Source organism: Temnothorax nylanderi, unplaced genomic scaffold (assembly GCF_030848795.1).
Source record: "Temnothorax nylanderi isolate EJ_2023f unplaced genomic scaffold, tnyl_v1.0 TNYL_tig0099_pilon, whole genome shotgun sequence".
In the NCBI taxonomy this organism is placed as follows: domain Eukaryota; kingdom Metazoa; phylum Arthropoda; class Insecta; order Hymenoptera; family Formicidae; genus Temnothorax; species Temnothorax nylanderi.
The window spans coordinates 145,066-163,685 of NW_027249161.1; the positions used below are offsets into that span (position 1 = coordinate 145,066).

The 18,620-nt window shown below is 37.5% G+C and overlaps 2 protein-coding genes and 2 non-coding genes across 10 annotated transcripts in view; 3 read left to right on the forward strand and 1 right to left on the reverse strand.

Moving 5' to 3' along the window:
- The window catches only part of LOC139775465 (xaa-Pro aminopeptidase 1), a 33,509-nt gene extending 16,788 nt beyond the window's left edge, over window positions 1–16,721 (forward strand). Inside the window, exons 2-13 of one of the 5 annotated variants that reach the window (XM_071711478.1) lie at window positions 9,465–9,682; window positions 10,159–10,200; window positions 10,732–10,911; window positions 13,239–13,356; window positions 13,660–14,038; window positions 14,327–14,447; window positions 14,823–15,186; window positions 15,410–15,643; window positions 15,740–15,903; window positions 16,025–16,120; window positions 16,220–16,448; window positions 16,529–16,721. In XM_071711478.1, coding sequence (XP_071567579.1) covers window positions 9,465–9,682; window positions 10,159–10,200; window positions 10,732–10,911; window positions 13,239–13,356; window positions 13,660–14,038; window positions 14,327–14,447; window positions 14,823–15,186; window positions 15,410–15,643; window positions 15,740–15,903; window positions 16,025–16,120; window positions 16,220–16,448; window positions 16,529–16,551 — 2,168 coding nt within the window. In that variant the 3' untranslated portion in view covers window positions 16,552–16,721. Of the gene's footprint in view, window positions 1–9,464; window positions 9,683–10,158; window positions 10,201–10,731; window positions 10,912–12,616; window positions 12,772–13,238; window positions 13,357–13,659; window positions 14,039–14,326; window positions 14,448–14,822; window positions 15,187–15,409; window positions 15,644–15,719; window positions 15,904–16,024; window positions 16,121–16,219; window positions 16,509–16,528 lie in introns of those variants that run through there. The other 4 variants (XM_071711477.1, XR_011718832.1, XM_071711480.1 and 1 more) reach the window with 4 other exon arrangements.
- Trnaa-agc (transfer RNA alanine (anticodon AGC)) lies at window positions 9,121–9,193 on the forward strand. Its single transcript has one exon. It is a non-coding gene; the product is annotated as a tRNA-Ala (tRNA).
- LOC139775510 (small nucleolar RNA U3) lies at window positions 12,276–12,491 on the forward strand. The gene has a single exon (XR_011718841.1). It is a non-coding gene; the product is annotated as a small nucleolar RNA U3 (small nucleolar RNA).
- Window positions 16,122–18,013, reverse strand: LOC139775466 (NADH dehydrogenase [ubiquinone] 1 alpha subcomplex assembly factor 4). Of its 3 annotated transcripts, none has more exons than XM_071711484.1 (6): window positions 17,963–18,013; window positions 17,593–17,749; window positions 17,367–17,458; window positions 17,022–17,250; window positions 16,736–16,915; window positions 16,122–16,498 (listed from the first exon to the last, which is right to left on the reverse strand). In XM_071711484.1, exons 2-5 carry the CDS (start codon window positions 17,735–17,737, stop codon window positions 16,746–16,748), a joined length of 636 nt encoding a protein of 211 aa, XP_071567585.1. In that variant the 5' UTR covers window positions 17,738–17,749; window positions 17,963–18,013; the 3' UTR covers window positions 16,122–16,498; window positions 16,736–16,745. The 3 variants fall into 3 exon arrangements, with proteins under 3 accessions (XP_071567585.1, XP_071567583.1, XP_071567584.1); XM_071711482.1 differs by having other exon boundaries at window positions 17,850–18,008; XM_071711483.1 differs by having other exon boundaries at window positions 17,593–17,764; window positions 17,850–18,001.
- Between the last annotated feature and the right edge of the window lie 607 nt (window positions 18,014–18,620).

Here is an 18,620-nt window from a genome sequence, read left to right on the forward strand (position 1 = left end):
GCGAGCCGTCGGTTCGTCTCTATAAAGTCGCGTCTCGGTGTCATCTCGTTTTATTCCGCCGACGACAGCCTCTCGATGCCGCAGTAACTTCCCACTTTAATCGCGCGGATGCTCAATAAACGCAAATTCAGTAGAGTAGAGCATCAATCATGATTATTATTGACAATCTCAACCTTCTTTTTTTTTTACAATCGCAATTATGTATTGCAAGCAATTTATACGATGCTGTAATTTACAAACTTTGTATAATATATCATGTTACCTATATATCACCTGCTTCTTTTAATGTTCATGATAGACGCGAAAGAAACATCTCGAATATTTTTTAGTTACGATTTCTTTACGGCCTAGTATATATTCGCTTTAAAAAAATAGAACAATCAGGGTAAATAATCTTAACTATTTATCAAGTAATACTAACAAGATTGGCAACGAGAGCCAGAGGTAATTAATGCGCTATATTATTTAATAGACTAATCAAATAATCTATCTAGAACAATCAAATAAGTTTCGATCCTTTTTTGGGTCATCCTCAGCGCATAAAATTAGTAGATAAACGTGCAGTCAATCATTTATCAGTTTGTAGATCGTCATTAACTTATGTCATCGTCTCTCACAAAACGAAGTAAAGGCGAAGTAGGCTCCGAAGCACATTCAAGTATTTTCGAGATGTTAAGTATATTTATTATCAACCTGTAATCATTTATTATTAATCATATTTTTACTACCTTCTTTCATTCTGTATTCCTGTGTAACAGGTAAGTCGAGTAGCAAACCTGTTGTCGCACATTCCTTTCGATTCTCTTCGACTGCGTCATCCTTCTGTCATTCAGATTTATATGCAACTAGCTGGTTACCCGGGCTTCGCCCGGGAGTCGTTTTTCTTAAAACGACTTCATTTATGTTTCAATATCCTTATTGTGAACAAACATAAAGAGTGTTCATGGATTAAACATGTCGTAACCAATCTTTTCCTACTCGGTCAATTATTTCCAGAAAAATTGAAAAAATTTCTGATACCGGTTTCCAAAAAGATCGATAACGAAAAATTATACACTTTATGGCACTCCCCGGGAAATTCTACTCCTGTTTTATATACAATTCTTTAAGATTCGGTCAATTATTTCCCAAAAAATTAGAAAAATTTCGGATACCGGTTCCCAAAAAGATCGGTAACGAAAAACTATACAGTTTATAGCACTCCCCGGGAAATTCTACCCGTTTTATATACAATTTTTTAAGATTCAGTCAATTATTTCCCGAAAAATTGAAAAAATTTCGGATACCGGTTTCCAAAAAGATCGGTAACGAAAAACTATACACTCTATAGCACTCCCCGGAAAATTCTACCCCTATTTTATATATTTTTGGTAAAAATTCGGTCGAATAGTTTAAGAGTGTATAAAGAACATACATACATACATACATACATACATATATACAGACATTCTATTTTATATATATAGAAGATTATGTACCAGATATTTTCTAAATAAATCACACTCGTGATCTGTAAAATATCGCGAAATGGAGAAAAATACATACTAGTAATATCTATTTATCGTGTATCTATTCGTCAATTCGTATAAAGTATCATCTATACAGGGTGTCACTGAAGAAATCAATTTTTTGACAACTGATGCAATAATTTTTAACCCATCGGTGCAAAGAGATGTCTAAATAATTTCCACTTACCCGCGTTTGGACGTCAATCGGAGCAACCGAACGCTCGAAATCCTCGTTACGGATGCTGTTGCCCGTACACGTGCCGTCGACACGTGTCGTCACGTTATCTATCAAGGCCGCACGCGCCGGCGGAAGCCGACCAATCGGCTCCCTCCCTCTAATTCCGCGCGCATCCATTGCAGCGGATCGGCGGCGCGCCATTGCCATTGCGTCGCGGCGCGGCGCGGCGACAACCTCCGGTTGCACGCGCACACCCCGGGACACCGCGCTGAACACCCCTTCACCCCGAGTGCGCATTCCGGGGGTATATCCCGGATATAGGGATGCACCTCCGCCGCGGGATGCTACCCTGGCAGGGTGGCGGGCACCGGCGACGCTTCGTCCGTCGGAAGGAGCCGCTAAAAACCTGGGGCCTGGGCGACGCATCTTTTTCGCGGCGCGACTTTTGGCCGGCGAACGCCTGGAGACGAGGTCTGCGGCCTTGGCGGCAGCCCGTGGCGAGCCACTTAAGCAGGCGACCATCTCACTACGGCCAGGGCCGTATAGCGCGCGAGGCGGTCGGTGGCGGGAAAACCGTTCGAATTTCCGTAGGGTGGAAAGAGAGTAACGACTCGACGGTCGATGGACACGGGGACGGCGGTGGAGAGGGTGGAACGAGGACGCACGGTCGGACGCGGCGGGGGGGATACACGGCCGGGAGCGATTTATGATGTCTTTTTACCCGTCCGTCTCCGTCTTCCTTTTTTTGCCCCCTCCCTCCCCCCCGTTCTTTTCCCGTCCGCCCTTCCATTCCGCCGCCCCCCCTCCCGCCCTCCCCCTTCTCCGTCGACCGGTGTGCACCACGCACACCAATTCCCCCGGGTTATCGATCTCCGCCGATGACGCCTGACGGCGCCAGCGCACCGTACGTCCGCTCTCTCGTCGCCCTTGTCGCCCGCGTGTTCATGTATGTACCCCGCGCATATCCGTGTGCATCAAACACGCGCGATGGATGCAGCTGCGTGGAAAGCGCGATGGGGGGATGGTCCGAACGGATACGCGAACGCGTATGCGCGCCGCAAATGGAATATTTTGTGCCCCTCCCCTTGCCCTCTCGGTTTCCCCCGTTTGTAGCAACGGGAACTGCAACGGGGGGTGCGCATATATATAGACGCATCGATATCGTTACGATAACGTTACACGGTCGTTTCTGTATTCCTCTTCCAATTAAAGTGGCATAGCAAGTCGACTGATGTATGCACTTTTGCATCTTAAAAGATAAGAGAGTGTGCAGATAACGACAAGAATCTATCTAATTGATTGTACTTTTTGTACTTGCGGAAGAGCTGCTTAAATTAATCTTTATTTTATTTTATTATTTATATAGTTTTTTGTTTTATTTATTATTCATATAGTTGGTCTAACATCTTTTGAAGGGAGCGTTTAAGCTTTTTAATCGCATTCGAAAAGATGTGTCTACTATTGCTAATAATTAAGAAATAAGAATTTTAATATGTCTATTGACATTTACTGTTTTTAACTTCAAGTTTTAATTCAAGTTTATCGTCATTAATGTAACGAGAACTTTTCGCATAGCCTCATATATTAAAAATATTTAATTTTTTTCACTCTCTATTAAGGAAACTCGATATTTTCGCGCTCTACTTTCACGCTTCTCATACATTTTATACTTATATACGTTTAAACTTGCCACAACGATGTTTGCCATGCGAAAAAGTTGATACAATAGAATCACCCTCGTATGAACGCCAACCCTGCTTCTACTACCCTGTTGCAAAAAGCCTCGAGCCATCCCAAATCGAAGCCGTATCGCGCGGCCTTCGAAGATGAACTCCTGATAGTTAAGCAAAGAGGAACGTTTGACCAGCTTTTCGACTTTCCGACTTTTTCAACATTCACACTATCTTGGCTGCATGAATCCCTGATCTGATTTACCCACGTCGCACTTCGCGACGCGAAACTTATACAAATTATAAGAACAAATCGATAACGCGACGTGAGACGTCGCGAGACAGAAACAGAAGCATAAGTAGCGAATAACGTCGAGAGACGCTCAAGATTACTGAAAGAGATCCAGGGGTGATAGGAGTCGCTAATAATTGTTTTACGAAAGGGAACGGATGAGGAAGATAATTGAAAACGAGGATTTAAACTGACACAACTATTAAGAGATGCAAATATCGTAAATTGTCTAACTTCTTACGGCCTATGTAATCCTGATCAATAGATACTGAACATCATCTCGAGACATCGCGCAACTAGTTCACAGATTCACCGTCTGTGTTAGCTCCTTATGCTTTTATGGTAGATAAATAGATAGTTTCCTGTAGAGGGACGGTTTTCATCACATTCTTCCGTAGGAGAGAAAGAGAGAAAATAACTTATATACGAGAGAAAATTACTTCAGGAAAATTAAACAATTTTCAGATTTTATTAACTTTAAATTTATTAGAAACATCAAATTAGAAAGCTTTTATAAATATTTCGAGGGACATTTGAATAGTATCGAAGCACATTTGTACCGAATTACATCGTAAGTATAAAACTGCTTATATAGGCTTATAATGTTCTTTTTATATTTGCATCATGCATTTAGCATAATTGTCTAAAGTTAGCTCTCGCTCTTTCTCTTACAACTTTTCCGTACAAAGATATTATTTAAATACAATAGTGATTGTATTAGCAATAGGACAAGAATACAAGCCGTTGTATATTTTTATTGTTATTGCTGTATACATATTTTAATATCATGTTTAATTCATGTGGCATTACATGATCCTTTCTTTCGCCCCACAAGCTTCATGTTGATACAGGTCACTTTGAAGTTGTGACTTGTAGAAATTATACATGTATGTATATGAATTTTCCGTCTGTTATCTCACCAACATATTTTTTGTTGATGATTAACGAAACAGCATGACATAATTTTTGTCATTAATTTTTACCGTTAAATCTATTTTGACTGCCAATCAACTGTCACGCTATGTTGGAGGCTCCCTCGGCCAGAACAGGAACTCAACACGTGTGCAATTGATATCCGTCGTGCGATATCCTAATCGAATCTCTGCTGCCAGACTGCTGGCATACTGCTAACAGCACTGCTAACATTTTGCTTACTAGGGGAGTAGCGACGTAAGAAAGAGAACTGGCGCTGTGAACCGCGAGTGCGGCAAACTGGTCCACAGACACCGAGATGAAATCACGAGTAGGTTTCTGCGGATCATGCGAGCCTGTTCGGTACATGCTAAAGATCATCTCAAGAAACAATCCAGTCCGCCAGCATCTTGATCATTTCTCCTCCTGCTCCTGTCATTCGATATTGCGCGCGCTATTTGCAATGAGGTATCTATGGCAGAAAGCCAAAATGTCACTTGAAAAGAAAAAAACATACGAAGATTCAGTTCGCATTCTCGCAAACGTCATTATTACTGCACAATAAATATTAGATCATTCATAAATGTATTGGTATAACCGATGAATTTAATCTCAAGCACAGTCAGTTCTGTGAAATACACGTTCTCATTATACGCATATCCAAGATTATTAAATTCATTATTAAATGATTCGTTATTTATTTACACAGTCGCACTTCTATCAAGCAGGACTAATAATTTTACATTTGCAGTAATACCCAACGTTAGACGTTGGCCTACTGAGTCGGCATGATATGAAAGTAACGCGACGTGTACTCGAAATGTCACAAGCGACGGTCATTGCGCCACGGGAGTGGCGCGCCGCGGCAATGGAACCGGCTTTAACTCTTCGTCATGCTGCCAGCCGGATCGGTCTGAAGCACGAAAGTGAGTGGTGAACAAATGGTAGATCGACAGCGGCAACGTGGTACCAACTAAGAAGGCGAATCGCTTCGGCCTCGTCGAGTTCACCCTCCGTGATGTCCCGTGAAAATGCCTTTTCTCCGGACACTCCTCGATATCGATTCTCGTGCCATTCGCTTCTCGTGTCGTTTCTCGAGGCTTGCGCCTTGTATCCTGCGTATTGGAGAATAACCGGAGATTTATGGTAGCCTGATATTTTTAGGAAAGAGACTCTACTGCTCGTCGATTCAGAGCGAGGCCGAGAAGAGCATCCTCCAAATTGGATTTAAAGCAGCAAAGGATAAATACCGCGCTTCACACGGAATAACTTGCAGTAACGTTATACAAGTAGCATTGTTACTTGTGTAATCCTTATAAATAGTTTCGTCATATGGAGCCAGGATTACATTATGCTTATAGAATTGAGAAACGTTTGTATTTTTATCGTTTAAGGAGGGTCCACATTATCGAGCAGAACCGCGAGCCGAACTTCGCCGCGAACCGACCATGCGTCCACATTATCGAGCCGAACTTTGTCGGCTCGATAATTTCGGTTCGCGGCGAAGTTCGGCTCGCGGTTCGGCTCGATAATGTGGACCCTCCTTTATTAGAATAAAAACTCACAGGATGGTGTTATAATCCAATATAAAACGTGCAAAAATCATGTACCTATTGTAAAATATATTATTTGTTACCTTTGTACAAGAAGTTATCTCGACACGTGCGGAGAATATAATTAAGAAGACATTTTTTTCTCATATGCGTCTCGAGTCTCCGTCATTCGGTATCGTTCCTTGAGCCTATATCCTTGCTCTACGTTCGAGAATAATCAGAAATTCATGGTAGCCTGATATCTCGGGAAAGCGAACTCTCCTCTCTATTGATTGCGAACAAAGGTGGGACAAAAAGAGCGCCCTTAAAATTGGTTTTAAAAGGATGGTCGTCGCGCTTGATACGGAACATATCTAATTTATAAGTAGCATTGTACAAGTAACATCATACTCGTATAAATAATGTCGTTATCTGAAGTGAAAAAGTAGAATATATTACGCTTATAGAAATAAAACGCTTGTATTTTTATCGCTAGATAACTGCACAGAATGGTGTTAATAAGGCATTAATATAATGCGCTAATATCTTATATTATAAAATATTATTTGTTACTTTTTTACGAGACATTGTTTTGACATACGAGAAGAATGTAGTGGTTGAAAATAATATATTTATACATTTATTTTTATCATCTTTATTCTTTTATTATTATATTTTAATTGTTATAGATATATTATACATTCTTGTGGCTATTACTTAAAATATTTTTTAAATATTTATTATTAATTGCATTTTTACATTTATCACATTATGTGTTGTGGTTTAATACTTCGACGTAGCTTAGAAAAGATTGCAAAGCTATACAAATAAATAGATTTATGTTTATATTTATCGCATAATTAATCGACAGTTATAAAACACGCAATCTGTGAAACATTTTACCATTTACGAAAAAGTTATAAATAACTTTAGTTACATTTATGATTATCATAAATATCATGTTAAATCCATTTTAATTTAAATCATTTGCTTTCTTTTGTCTCCAATGAGAAATAATGCGACACAATGCTTCACCATGAGACAATATTCTTCTTCATTCCTTCCATATAATCAAAAGCCTGTTATAGAAAAAAAAAAATGTTATCCTACATTTGAAATTATTTTATTGACGATATATATAAGCTCCACGTGCAATATATCCAATTGTGCGCAACACAACGGAATTTCTTTTCTTCGACGGCAGTTGTCTTCGAACAACTAGAAGAAATAAGGGATAAGGAGAGTTTCGCGAATGCCTAATGGGACGAAAGGGGTGAGGCGGCGTGACCTTTACAGTACACGGGAAAATTACAGGGAAAATTACCTGAGCTGAAAATTGTAAGGTTACATCGGAGTAAAACTTTCCTACTGCACGCTCCTACTTCCCTAGTAATATATTTAATATTACTTGATGTTTACGTTAAATTATTAAATTAAACAATACGCTGACCCGGTTACGATGCATTAATGATAAAATGCACGAGGGGGTGGGTACATGATCCTGGCCCGAATTATATTCGATCCGTTCTCCACACACACACACACATTCGCCCACGAAATTGATCTTCCATCGCGAACGGCGAAACGCGACGGCATCCTTTCAACCGCGTTTTGCCCAGGTAGACGGACTCTCGATGACGCGAGAAAAAAAAAGATAAATGAAAGGAAGGAGAAAAAGGCACGAGCGTGTTTAATCGATTGGTCGTATATACTACTTGGAAGACGCCGGCGAAGGTTCAGTATACACGTAACGATCAAAACGTGCGTTTCGGGACGATCAAGCTCCAAGTTCGATATGCTTTCCTGGTATACGAGCACCACTTAGCACACCCTCTGGATTCCCATGGGACGTGTACTACACGTAATGGAAATCAAACTAGTTTCCGGTTCAATGAAGTCACGTCACGTTGCTCGTTGTCCATTGTATAGAGTCGTAAGACTCTAAAAACGTCGTGCATCATGAATATATTGCTGAAACGTTTAAGTATACGAGAATCTTCAGTTTGCCAGATACTCGCATTTATCAATCGTTTCTCTCATGGATTATCAATTCAATTTTCTCGACTTGGTGAATTTCTGCATTGCTCTAGATGCGAACTGCTATAATTAATTCCTGATTAGGATTCCGAAATAACGGCTTGTGTTTTATTTTGTTTTGTTCCAACTGAATGCTTTGGTACGCGCATTTAATGCATAAAATCCATTTTAAACAATATATAATTCCTGTCAGGATTCACACACACAATAGAATTCTATTTATAATTTTATGCGACGTGTAATGCAGAAAAATTTAAAGAATCAGAATGCAAAAATATATAAAAAGTAACAAGTATCTCACACATATACCTAATTCAAATGTACGGCATGTAGGGCATGTACAATTATGAATAGAGTTCTAGTTCCAAAATCTAATGTAAATTATAGATTGTCTAAAGTACACTTCGAAATACATATGTATGTATTACGATTAATTTCGACGAAGGTGCATCCCTAATTTCCAGACTTGACAGACGAAAAATCCTCATAAGTCTCCATTTTGTTGAATCATGATATAATATACTGTAGCTACACAAAGCTGTTATAACAAAGTCATTAATTTAGAGACTTCTGTCAAACAAATCATTTACTTTTACTTAAATCTTATTATTTAATAGAACATTTTTATCAATAGATACACTTGCATGTGTATGTACGCTTTATCTGGAGTAACTCTCTTTTTTACACAATCAGATAAAAATTCTTCAAAAATCTATTTCGGTGAATTTACAATGACTAAATGTGATTTATGATAATTATTTCGTGTTCTAAATTATATATTATCTCGTCGTTTATACATATGTAAGGCTTGCACTTATATTTTGTAAATAAGTTTTGGACAAAAATAAATAATGTGATATACATAGTATAAATATATAGATACGCGAATATTTAATAATAACAATAATAGCAATATATACATATATACATATACATATATAGGTATATATGATGGGATAGATCAGTACTAATTAGAAATAGCCTTATAGATGGGGGCGTAGCTCAGATGGTAGAGCGCTCGCTTAGCATGCGAGAGGTACCGGGATCGATACCCGGCGCCTCCAACTCTTTTTTTTTTTAATTTGCTATTTTATTATATTAAAATTGTAACAGATTTACAGTATAAATGTTACTCTGTACAGTTTTTTATTATTTAAATTTATTATTTGTTAATTAAGATATATCTCTAAATTCTTACTCTAAAGTATACAAGTTACATTTCTTTACACCTTTCTTCCATCCTTCTTTAATATCTGTTATATCTATTTCCCGTTTTGCAGTTCAACTTCTTTTTATTAAAAATGTCAGTTGAGGAATGAAACGCATTTGCTGCAGGATTAACGAAAGCCGATACCAGCACACTGCCGGAGCATAATTATAATGGGGCCGAGAGATTATATTGTCCAGTGAACGCTTATGCCGAGAATCAACCGGTCAATCGACACGACAGTTCTCTGCGACTGAGACAACTGAGATCCGAGATGGTTCGGGTGGCGGCAGTTCAAGGACCACCTCTCGATGGTTACATCGTCACGTCGGACGACGAGCATCAAGTGAGTTATACCGTCGAAATTAACTCCACTCGATATTGACGATCATGACTTATCTGTCCAAAAGTCTATTCGTATCTTGATAATTGGCGTATCATTGGCGTATTGGTAGATTAGTCTCAATTATAAAAAAAGGCATTGCAATGGATATCACGATATCATGATCTGGTTTGCGTTCTTCATTTATCATTAAGATACGAAAGAATGTAAAGATGTAAAGAATAAAAAAATGTAAAGAAAATCAATGTATAAGTATTATTGAAATTGTGTAATCACTTCTCGAGAAACAAATAATTTACTATCGATTATTTCGCTACTATCTCGCTACTAATTAACTACTTGCATTATAAGAGATTAAGTTTGTAATTTTATTTTCATTAAATTATCTAGCCGATTGATAGCGACGTTGATATGTCCGCATTAATCTAAATCAATTTATCCTCAATGTTGTTCCTCTCATTATATGCTTAAATTTTCAGACAGTGAGCTTCGTTTCTCATGGCCGCGATGGCCCTTTAGAGGTATATTCGCGTGGTGTAGCATATTTGAAAGCTTCTCTTAGTATAAAAAATAACATTTTGCATAATTACTTTGGCTGATACGCTATAAACGGCCATTCCGTATTTACTAAATTTTTTTTAATGAGTTTTATTCTTTATTTTGAGTGCAGTGTCCAGTCTTTTGACTCCATGTTTCCCAACGTTTCACTAATTTAATAAACATTTCACTAATTTTAAAATTTAACAAAACAAGAAAAATATTTTTAGGTGTATCGAACAATAAAATTTAAAACTTAAAAATACACTTTACATATATACCTGTTAATTACTTTTAATTTTCGACGGTGAAGTGATTGGGGGACATCGATTTCAGTTGAAACATTATAGCTTTAGCATATTTTAATGCTCATTGAGCATGAAAATTCTTTTTCGAACTACTTCAATTAATATAAATAATAAATTGATATTAATATTAATAGCCCCCGGTTGTTAATATTAATATCAATTTATTATTCTTTTATTAATAAAACAAATCGTTTTCTTTTCACATAGAGCGAGGCCGTGGATCCACACGATATGAGAAGAGAATTCCTTACTGGATTCTATGGAAGTGCTGGAGAAGCTATAGTAACTATTGATAAGGCAGTACTTTGGACTGATGGTCGATACCATATTCAAGCAAACCATCAGCTGGATTGCAACTGGATTTTAATGAAGCGAGGTGAACGCGACGTGCGTAAATTGATTCAAATATTTTCATTATCTCGTATCGAACAAAGTCTATTCTATATCAAATTTACATGCTTGATCATCGTTTATTATTTATATACTTATTATTTTTGCAGTATACGTTATATTTTCTGTCTCTATAAGTCGTTAATGAAATAATCTAAATTGCCCATCACAATAGATGCCCAACTTCTTTCTAGTTAAATCTAAATAAATTCGTCTTTAATGCTCTTATTATTCATAACAACGATTTATACAATCCATTAATAAGATCTGAAGACAATAATAAAATTCAGAATAATAATAAATATAATATAGTTAGAGTAAATATATGTAGCATATTTACTCAAAATTTTATTAGAACTTTTTAATAATTACACCATTAAAAATAAGAGCATAAAAATAAATTAAATAATTTTTTTTATCCAACAAATTCAATTTGTACTAATATTAACAACCTGGTAAAAAAATTTATATAAAAATATCTATAAATATATATATATAATATGTTCAATATATCTATGTTTTCTCTCTTTTGCATAGTCTCTCCGTATATAGGAAAAATAATAGAAAGAATAATTTAAAAAATAATTTTTGCATTATTTTTTTTACAAAAATTAAAATTGAGAGATTAAATTATACAGTATTCTATATATAATCATACTTAACATTTATATATAATGAATAATTTTTTCTCATTTCCTCAACCTTTACTTTTTATAAAAAACACAATGCTATTAATTATTTTTTAAATTACTTTTTAATAGTTTTTAATTCTTCTTGTTATTAGTATTTTTCCTGTATATACGAATAGAGATTATATAAGAAAAAGAAAACACCTATATATGGGTATGTATAATTATATATAATTATATATAATTATACACGAAAAAAAAATGAAGTTGCTTCAATTAAACGTCGACGTCACTGGCTGCCACAAGCGTACATAGTTAATTCAATTGGATATTATTGGACCGAATATTTAAATTATTAAAACAATTATCTGATGTTTTTTGTTCATTAATATTGATGTTGCATCAATAAATTTTATCTCAATAACACTGATGCTGTTGATACATTATTTTTTTCCGTGTATATACATATTTATATGTAATATGTATAAATCTTTATATGAAAAATTGTTTACCGAGAATGCTTTCTGCTACATCGTTTATTCTCGATAGGTAACCTCATCGGTCCCCAGATGGCGATACCGTCTGGATTTAGAGCCAGACTGTTACGACTATCGCTCTCTCGCAAATTTAACTGCTCTGCAGTCTACTAGAGGGCTACGTTAAAGATCATTTTCTCGTATTTAAAATTCTGCACAACTGCTATATCTAGCCATGCTTGAGCGGTGAAACTTTAAGATCATACTTCACAGGATCAGTTCTGTAGGAGTTGATCTCATTCTCCCTCCCTAACATGGGAGTTGATGTAACCATGAAGATGAGGAATAGTCCTCTTCTCTGAGCGTGAGAACGACACGAATTCCCGACTCGTTTCGAGAATTCTGTCATCGATGATCGTTCGCCCTTCGCACCTAGTGCGAAGGGGGTGGGAAGAAGGACTTTCTGAGTGGTTACCTTTTTAAATAATAACAAAAATAATAAGTTTATTCTATATTGCCGTCTGGTAAACAATATACCAGGGTTGCGTGGTCCGATATTCACCGCCAGTAGTGAAAATCTGTAATATACGTAACATAAACTATAAATTTTAGCCTAAACAGAACATAACTTCTTGCGCTGGAATAAACAACGTGCGTAGCACAATCGATTGATATTTATTTCGAACGTAGGAATGATGCGTATATTAGCATGTCGTCTGTTTTGCTACAGTTTTATATACATTGTGTTATTAGTAAGTAAATACAAATTATATAAATAAAATAAATTAATTTTTTTATAAAGTATTTATTTATTAATGTGGTTATATACTTGTATTGTACAAAACAGTCTGTTTAAATTTTTTAAAGATATAATTTCAAGTAAAATAATATAAAATAATAATAATAATATATAAATTAGTATTTTGCAAATTGTTTTGGATGGATTGGGCATACACATCTGTGAATTATCAGCGCAAGAGATCAAAACAAAGCTCAACTAAAATCAGATTTACGATTAAAAAGGAGAAAAACATTATTTAATATAAATGGTGAAAAGATTCTATTTAACATTACGAATATTTTAAAAGGATCTATCGCCAGCAACGTTAATGAGAATTTATAAACAAACACTTAATAAAAAATTGCACATGTATTTTGTAATATTTTTAATATCGCAACATTCTTAACGTTTACTTAACTATTTCTGTTTAATGTTTAGGTGCCAACGATAACAGAATGGTTAATACAAGAGTTCGAAAATCGATCGGAAGTACGTATTGGTGCCAATCCGAAATTAATACCCGCATTTACGTGGGAGATATGGGAGAACGAATTGGGTAACGAGAAACATTATATCGAGCATTTCTTTATCGCGATATTATTTAAATATAAATCTTACACATTTTTATTGTCAAAGAAGATAGCTTGTACATAAATATAAAAATCTATATATTTTTATTATGTACGAGAATTTTGCTCTAATTAATTATAAAATGAATACTTTTCGGCTCAAGTTTCACTTTCAAGTCTCGAAACAAGTCCTATCAAAGTAGTATCGTTCTGTGCGAGGCCGAGGTGAGGCCGAGGAAGCCGAATCCGACCTTCTTTCACTTTCGACTAACAATCCTATTCGTGTTCAGCGAATTTGCCCGTAAGATTGGTCGGGGTCCGTAACGACCTGGTGGACTTGATCTGGCAGGTGGGCCGGCCTGAGTACAATCCGCACGCGGCCTATCCGCTTGCGGACGAGTACTCCGGCAAACCGTGGCAGGAGAAGGTCCGGAGTATCCGGCTGGAAATGGAGCTCACGTCGGCCGACGCGCTCGTCGTCACCGCCCTGGACGAGATAGCGTGGCTCTTCAACGTCCGCGGCTACGATCTGCCGCACACGCCCGTCCTCCGGGCATACGCGATCGTCACCCACGGTGATCTGCATCTCTACGCGCCGCGTCACAAGATCCTGCGGTCCGTCGACATACATTTGAAAGTCGACTCCTGCTCCCACGCGAACTGCGTCAAGTGAGTGATGAGTAGAGCCCCGGAAATTATGTCGGTGTCGAGAGAGAAACTCCTGGCAAATTAAGATAAAGGAGATGGGACACGATATAGACCAAGCGGGACTTCTATTACAGAAGTAGAACTCGCAGGATTCGGTTTCACTTTGAATTTTCAAGAAAGTAAAAGAGCTTAGTTTCAAACAGTTGTACAAACTCCAGATATTTCTGAGTTCTAAATTGTATAAGAATTGATATAACGGCTAACAAGACCAAGCAGACTTGCATAATGACCGGCTTTTTATCGTTGCAGATGGCACAATTACACGGACATTTGGTACGATTTGAAGACCATGTCGCAAGTTTGGAATACAGTTTGGCTCCCGTCGCCGTGCGGCTACTCGCCGGGTGCGTCCAAAGAAATATACAATTCCGTAAGTGTGACCGCGGAGATGACAGTCTTGCGGATATTTGGAACTTGAGAATACGTATAATACGTGATCTTCCTCCGAATAAGCGATTCTTCAGCATAATTATCCTACCTCAAGTTTGTTATCGAGCTTGAGCTGTCTAGATTGATATTATTTTTAGTCCAAAACCTTCCGAATATAAGAAACCGCTTTCTCTTACAAACAATGATTGTAAAGACTATAATTAGCCTTAATTTATTGTCTAATTCGATATTGTATAAATCAATAAAAGAAATGATATGTCAACGGATTAATTTTTTGAGAAAATGAATGGGAAATCGAATCGAGTGAAAATATCTGGATAAATACAGCTAACACGTAAGAATCTTTTTTTTACAGATTCCACCGGAGAAGAGGCTGGCTAAGGCCTCGCCTATAATCGATTTAAGAGCAAAGAAAAACAAAGTCGAAGCGGCAGGTATGAGAAGATCTCATCTGCGGGACGCGATCGCCATGTGTGATTTCCTGGCTTACATGGAAGAGCAGTACAAATTCGACTCCGAAGGATGGGACGAAATGCAAGTGGCGAGGGTGATTAATGAAATTCGTTATGAGCAGGGTGACAATAGGGGTATCGCTTTCCCGACGATCGCGGGATACGGGCCGCACGCCGCTATGCCGCATTACGAGCCGAATAACTTGACGAACATTAAAATCGGGACCACGTCCACATTAATGATCGACTCTGGAGGACAATACTTGGGTATAAAACTTCGAATCTTTTCACTCCGCTTTCTTAGAAAGTAACTAGTCGAATTAGACAGTACAAGAACTGATTTTAAATTCAAAATTAATTTTATAAAAAGACCTGAATCTCGCCCTTTTATTTTTACTTTGTTCGATTGCTCTTTTTTTCCCTCGCTTCCTCCAATTCTTCGCCAATCAAGTAACCGAGACCTGAGAAGCATGATGAAACTATTTGACAGATGGTACCACAGACGTGACCAGAACTCTTCATTTTGGAGTGCCGACCGACGAGCAGAGAAAAGCCTACACGAGAGTGCTGATCGGTTCGATCGAGTTATCGTCTTTGATTTTTCCCAGTGATCTGACGGTAGATCAATTGGACGCTGTCGCGCGGAGGCCGTTGTGGAGCACCGGTTACGATTACATGCACGGGACTGGTCACGGAATCGGTCACTTCTCTTCAGTTCACGAACGTTCGTAATCTGCAGTTTCCTGTAAAATAGTTGCGTCACGAGAATATGGAATTACAATTGATGAAAGCCATTCTAGTGGAACAATACGCGTTGCAGCGCCTATCAGCTTGTCGTATTTCGGATACAAAAATTCAATCGCAGGATGCTCCGTCAAGTTAAAGCCAGGATTCTTTCTCTCAAACGAACCGGGGTATTACAAAGAAAATGATTTTGGAGTTCGTTTGGAGAATGTCCTTGAAGTAATTCCGGCTGACAAATTGGTACATCTTGATACATTATTATCTGTATACTTTATGATTACATATAACTAACAGCCGCGCTACTATTTCATATTAGCAATTTAATTACTAGCTTTTAATTGTTAGCTGATAATTGTTTCAGGCTCATAATGAACGAAGATTTCTCAAATTCAGAGACGTCACTCTAGTCCCTTACGAACCGAAACTTATCGATGTCAATATGTTAACGCCGCTGCACGTAAGTTTTAAATCCATTACTCCACAGCTGTTGAATTTAATTATTATAACTACAGAAAATCACAGGTTCTTGCAATATTAATGTATCTATATCACATAGCGGCGTTGGCTAAATAATTACAATAAACGTATACGAGAAGAAGTCGGCGCAGAGTTGAAAAAAAATTTAAAAATGAAAGCATTTTACTGGATGATGGTGAAGACTACGTCCATTCCAGAAACAGGTTCAGGTGGCCACTTTTTTCCTGACTACTCTCAAGCGATACCGTCTACCAGTAGACAATTCCATGTTTTAGTTGTGATCGTTGCCATTTATCACGTTGTAGCAAGTAAGAGATATTCAAACAATTTATGCTTTCGTACGATTTATTCGTTGAGCCTAGAATAATAATGCCAATTTTAATTGCAGATTTCATGAGAATAAGCGACTAAACTGGGAAACCCGTCGATCACGTTACTCGCCGAGTATTCTAATACGCATTGTGAAACTTTTTTTATCATAAAATGTACATTATTTCCAAAGGTTGATATAGGGTATCATATAATTACATTTAGGCAGGAAAAACATAGAAACAAACTTTAATAAATTATTTTTCTATATACATGTCTGTATTACTTTTTCTTTTTCACGTCTCCTCTTCCTTTTTCATGTCTTCCTTCTTTTTGATCTTTTTGCTCTTTTCGATCTTCATCCTGTTTTGGTCGATTACTTCTTGAATTGGATCTGTTATTGGTTGTGGACTCTTTGCCCCGACAGCGACAGTCACATAAAGTTTAAAATATTTCAATATATCGTCTAAAAAATAAAAACATGTAAATCTATAAATGTTAAGATGTAAAGCAAATACAATTATGTTAAGTCTCAAGTTGATTTTACTGAAGAAACAGATGAAACTACATACCTACTACTTTCTTATCTATTTTATATTCGGAAGCTATATTTTCACTACTATGTGTTACTGGATCCTGTTTATGTTGCAAAAGAAATGTGAGAGCCTGTTTCAATGAGCACTTTCCCTCGGGGATCACTGTAGATTCGTAAGGCTCATACATAAATTTATTCTCCCCGATGTATCTATTCCGAGGTAAAGGCTTGGATTCTTTCGTCTCTTCTTTTGGCTCTTTTATCTCCTATACAATATCCCAAAGCTTTACATCTCGATAATTTCGATAATCAAATGTATTCGTATTCAAAAATTCTATTAAATAGGATTAGTATCTAAAAGTAGAAATTTAAAATGTCATACCTGTGGGTCTTTTGACGTAACGAAAACATCTTTCAGTCGTTGATCCAGTTGTATGTTTTTCTTGTAATGCTCTTCCAGGAAGTGTGGATTTACTGAGAAAGGAACAGAAAAAGGATTACGTGACTAAATTGAAAGTACGAATAAAGCTGATATCTCGGACATCATTTTTTAATTATGGCCACGTAATTACAATTTGGAATAGACATTATACTGACGACTCAATTACCTTCGTCCGTAAGCTTCCTTTGCTTTTCCGCGGCTGCATATTGAGGCGCGGGTATCGGCTTTTCTCGGGAAATGATTTTCTCCGCGCGATTTGCGATATTAAACGTGCGGATGGGTCGTGTAAACACCGAGTAAAAGTTTCCCATGGCTCGAGTGACCTGCCGCAAAACAGACTATTCGTTATCATGATGAAGATGAATACTAATAATGAATACAAATCATGACATAAGGTTATTGTTAATTTCAGCTGTGATATACCTCCTGCAGTCAAAGAACGCAGGGGTTCGTGTTTGTACAACGTGCTTGGACAACAATTGTAAAACATGCGATTGAAAAACAATCACATTTTACAAGAGAAGGTATATCTTAACCTTTCCGCGCCTTTCTGCTCCGGCTGCGTTCCGAAACTCACCAAGAAAATGGAGTTGCAGGAGCTCCCTGCCACGTCTGCGTTCCAAAACGCCCTAAAGAAGGGACATCCGAGTTTCTCGCCAAAAGAGAAAAAATAAACTATGGGCGCGTTCACCAGACCAAGCCGTTGAGTAGCAGTCGAACGTGATTGGCTCTTACCAAAGACGAACTCAACAGTTGTTTCTGCTGAACGCGGCCTATGCAAGAAGTTCAGCTAAAATAAACAGGGAGTCGATTACGGTTCTTGAAACATCTTGAAACGAGGTAAAAATTACAAAAGTGAACAGATTCACTCGATTTCAACCAATGAAATTATAGATACGCTAGTGAATTTCCTCACTTTTGTAATTTTTACCTCGTTTCAAGAATCGTAATCGACCCGGCTTAAGGGCCCGGACACACACTTTTTCGTAACAGTAACAGTAGGATTTCGACCAATCGCGTTGCTCGATTCGAGAACGTACGGCCGTACGTTTCCGAATCGAGTAACGCGATTGGTCGAAATCCTACTGTTACTGTTACGAAAAAGTGTGTGTGGCCAGCTTAAGGGCCCGGACACACACTTTTTCGTAACGGTAACAGTAAAGTTTCGACCAATCGCGTTGCTCGATTCGGGAA

What these genes read in the sequence shown, in the direction of transcription:
- LOC139775466 (XM_071711484.1), bottom strand. Translation starts at nt 17,737, where the DNA reads ATGGGAAACTTTTACTCGGTGTTTACACGACCCATCCGCACGTTTAAT. An exon ending in AAGGAAGCTTACGGACGAAG is followed by an intron (nt 17,459 to 17,592) that starts GTAATTGAGTCG and finishes TTCCTTTCTCAG; the next exon opens with TAAATCCACACTTCCTGGAA. An exon ending in AATAGATAAGAAAGTAGTAG is followed by an intron (nt 16,916 to 17,021) that starts GTATGTAGTTTC and finishes TTTATTTTTTAG; the next exon opens with ACGATATATTGAAATATTTT.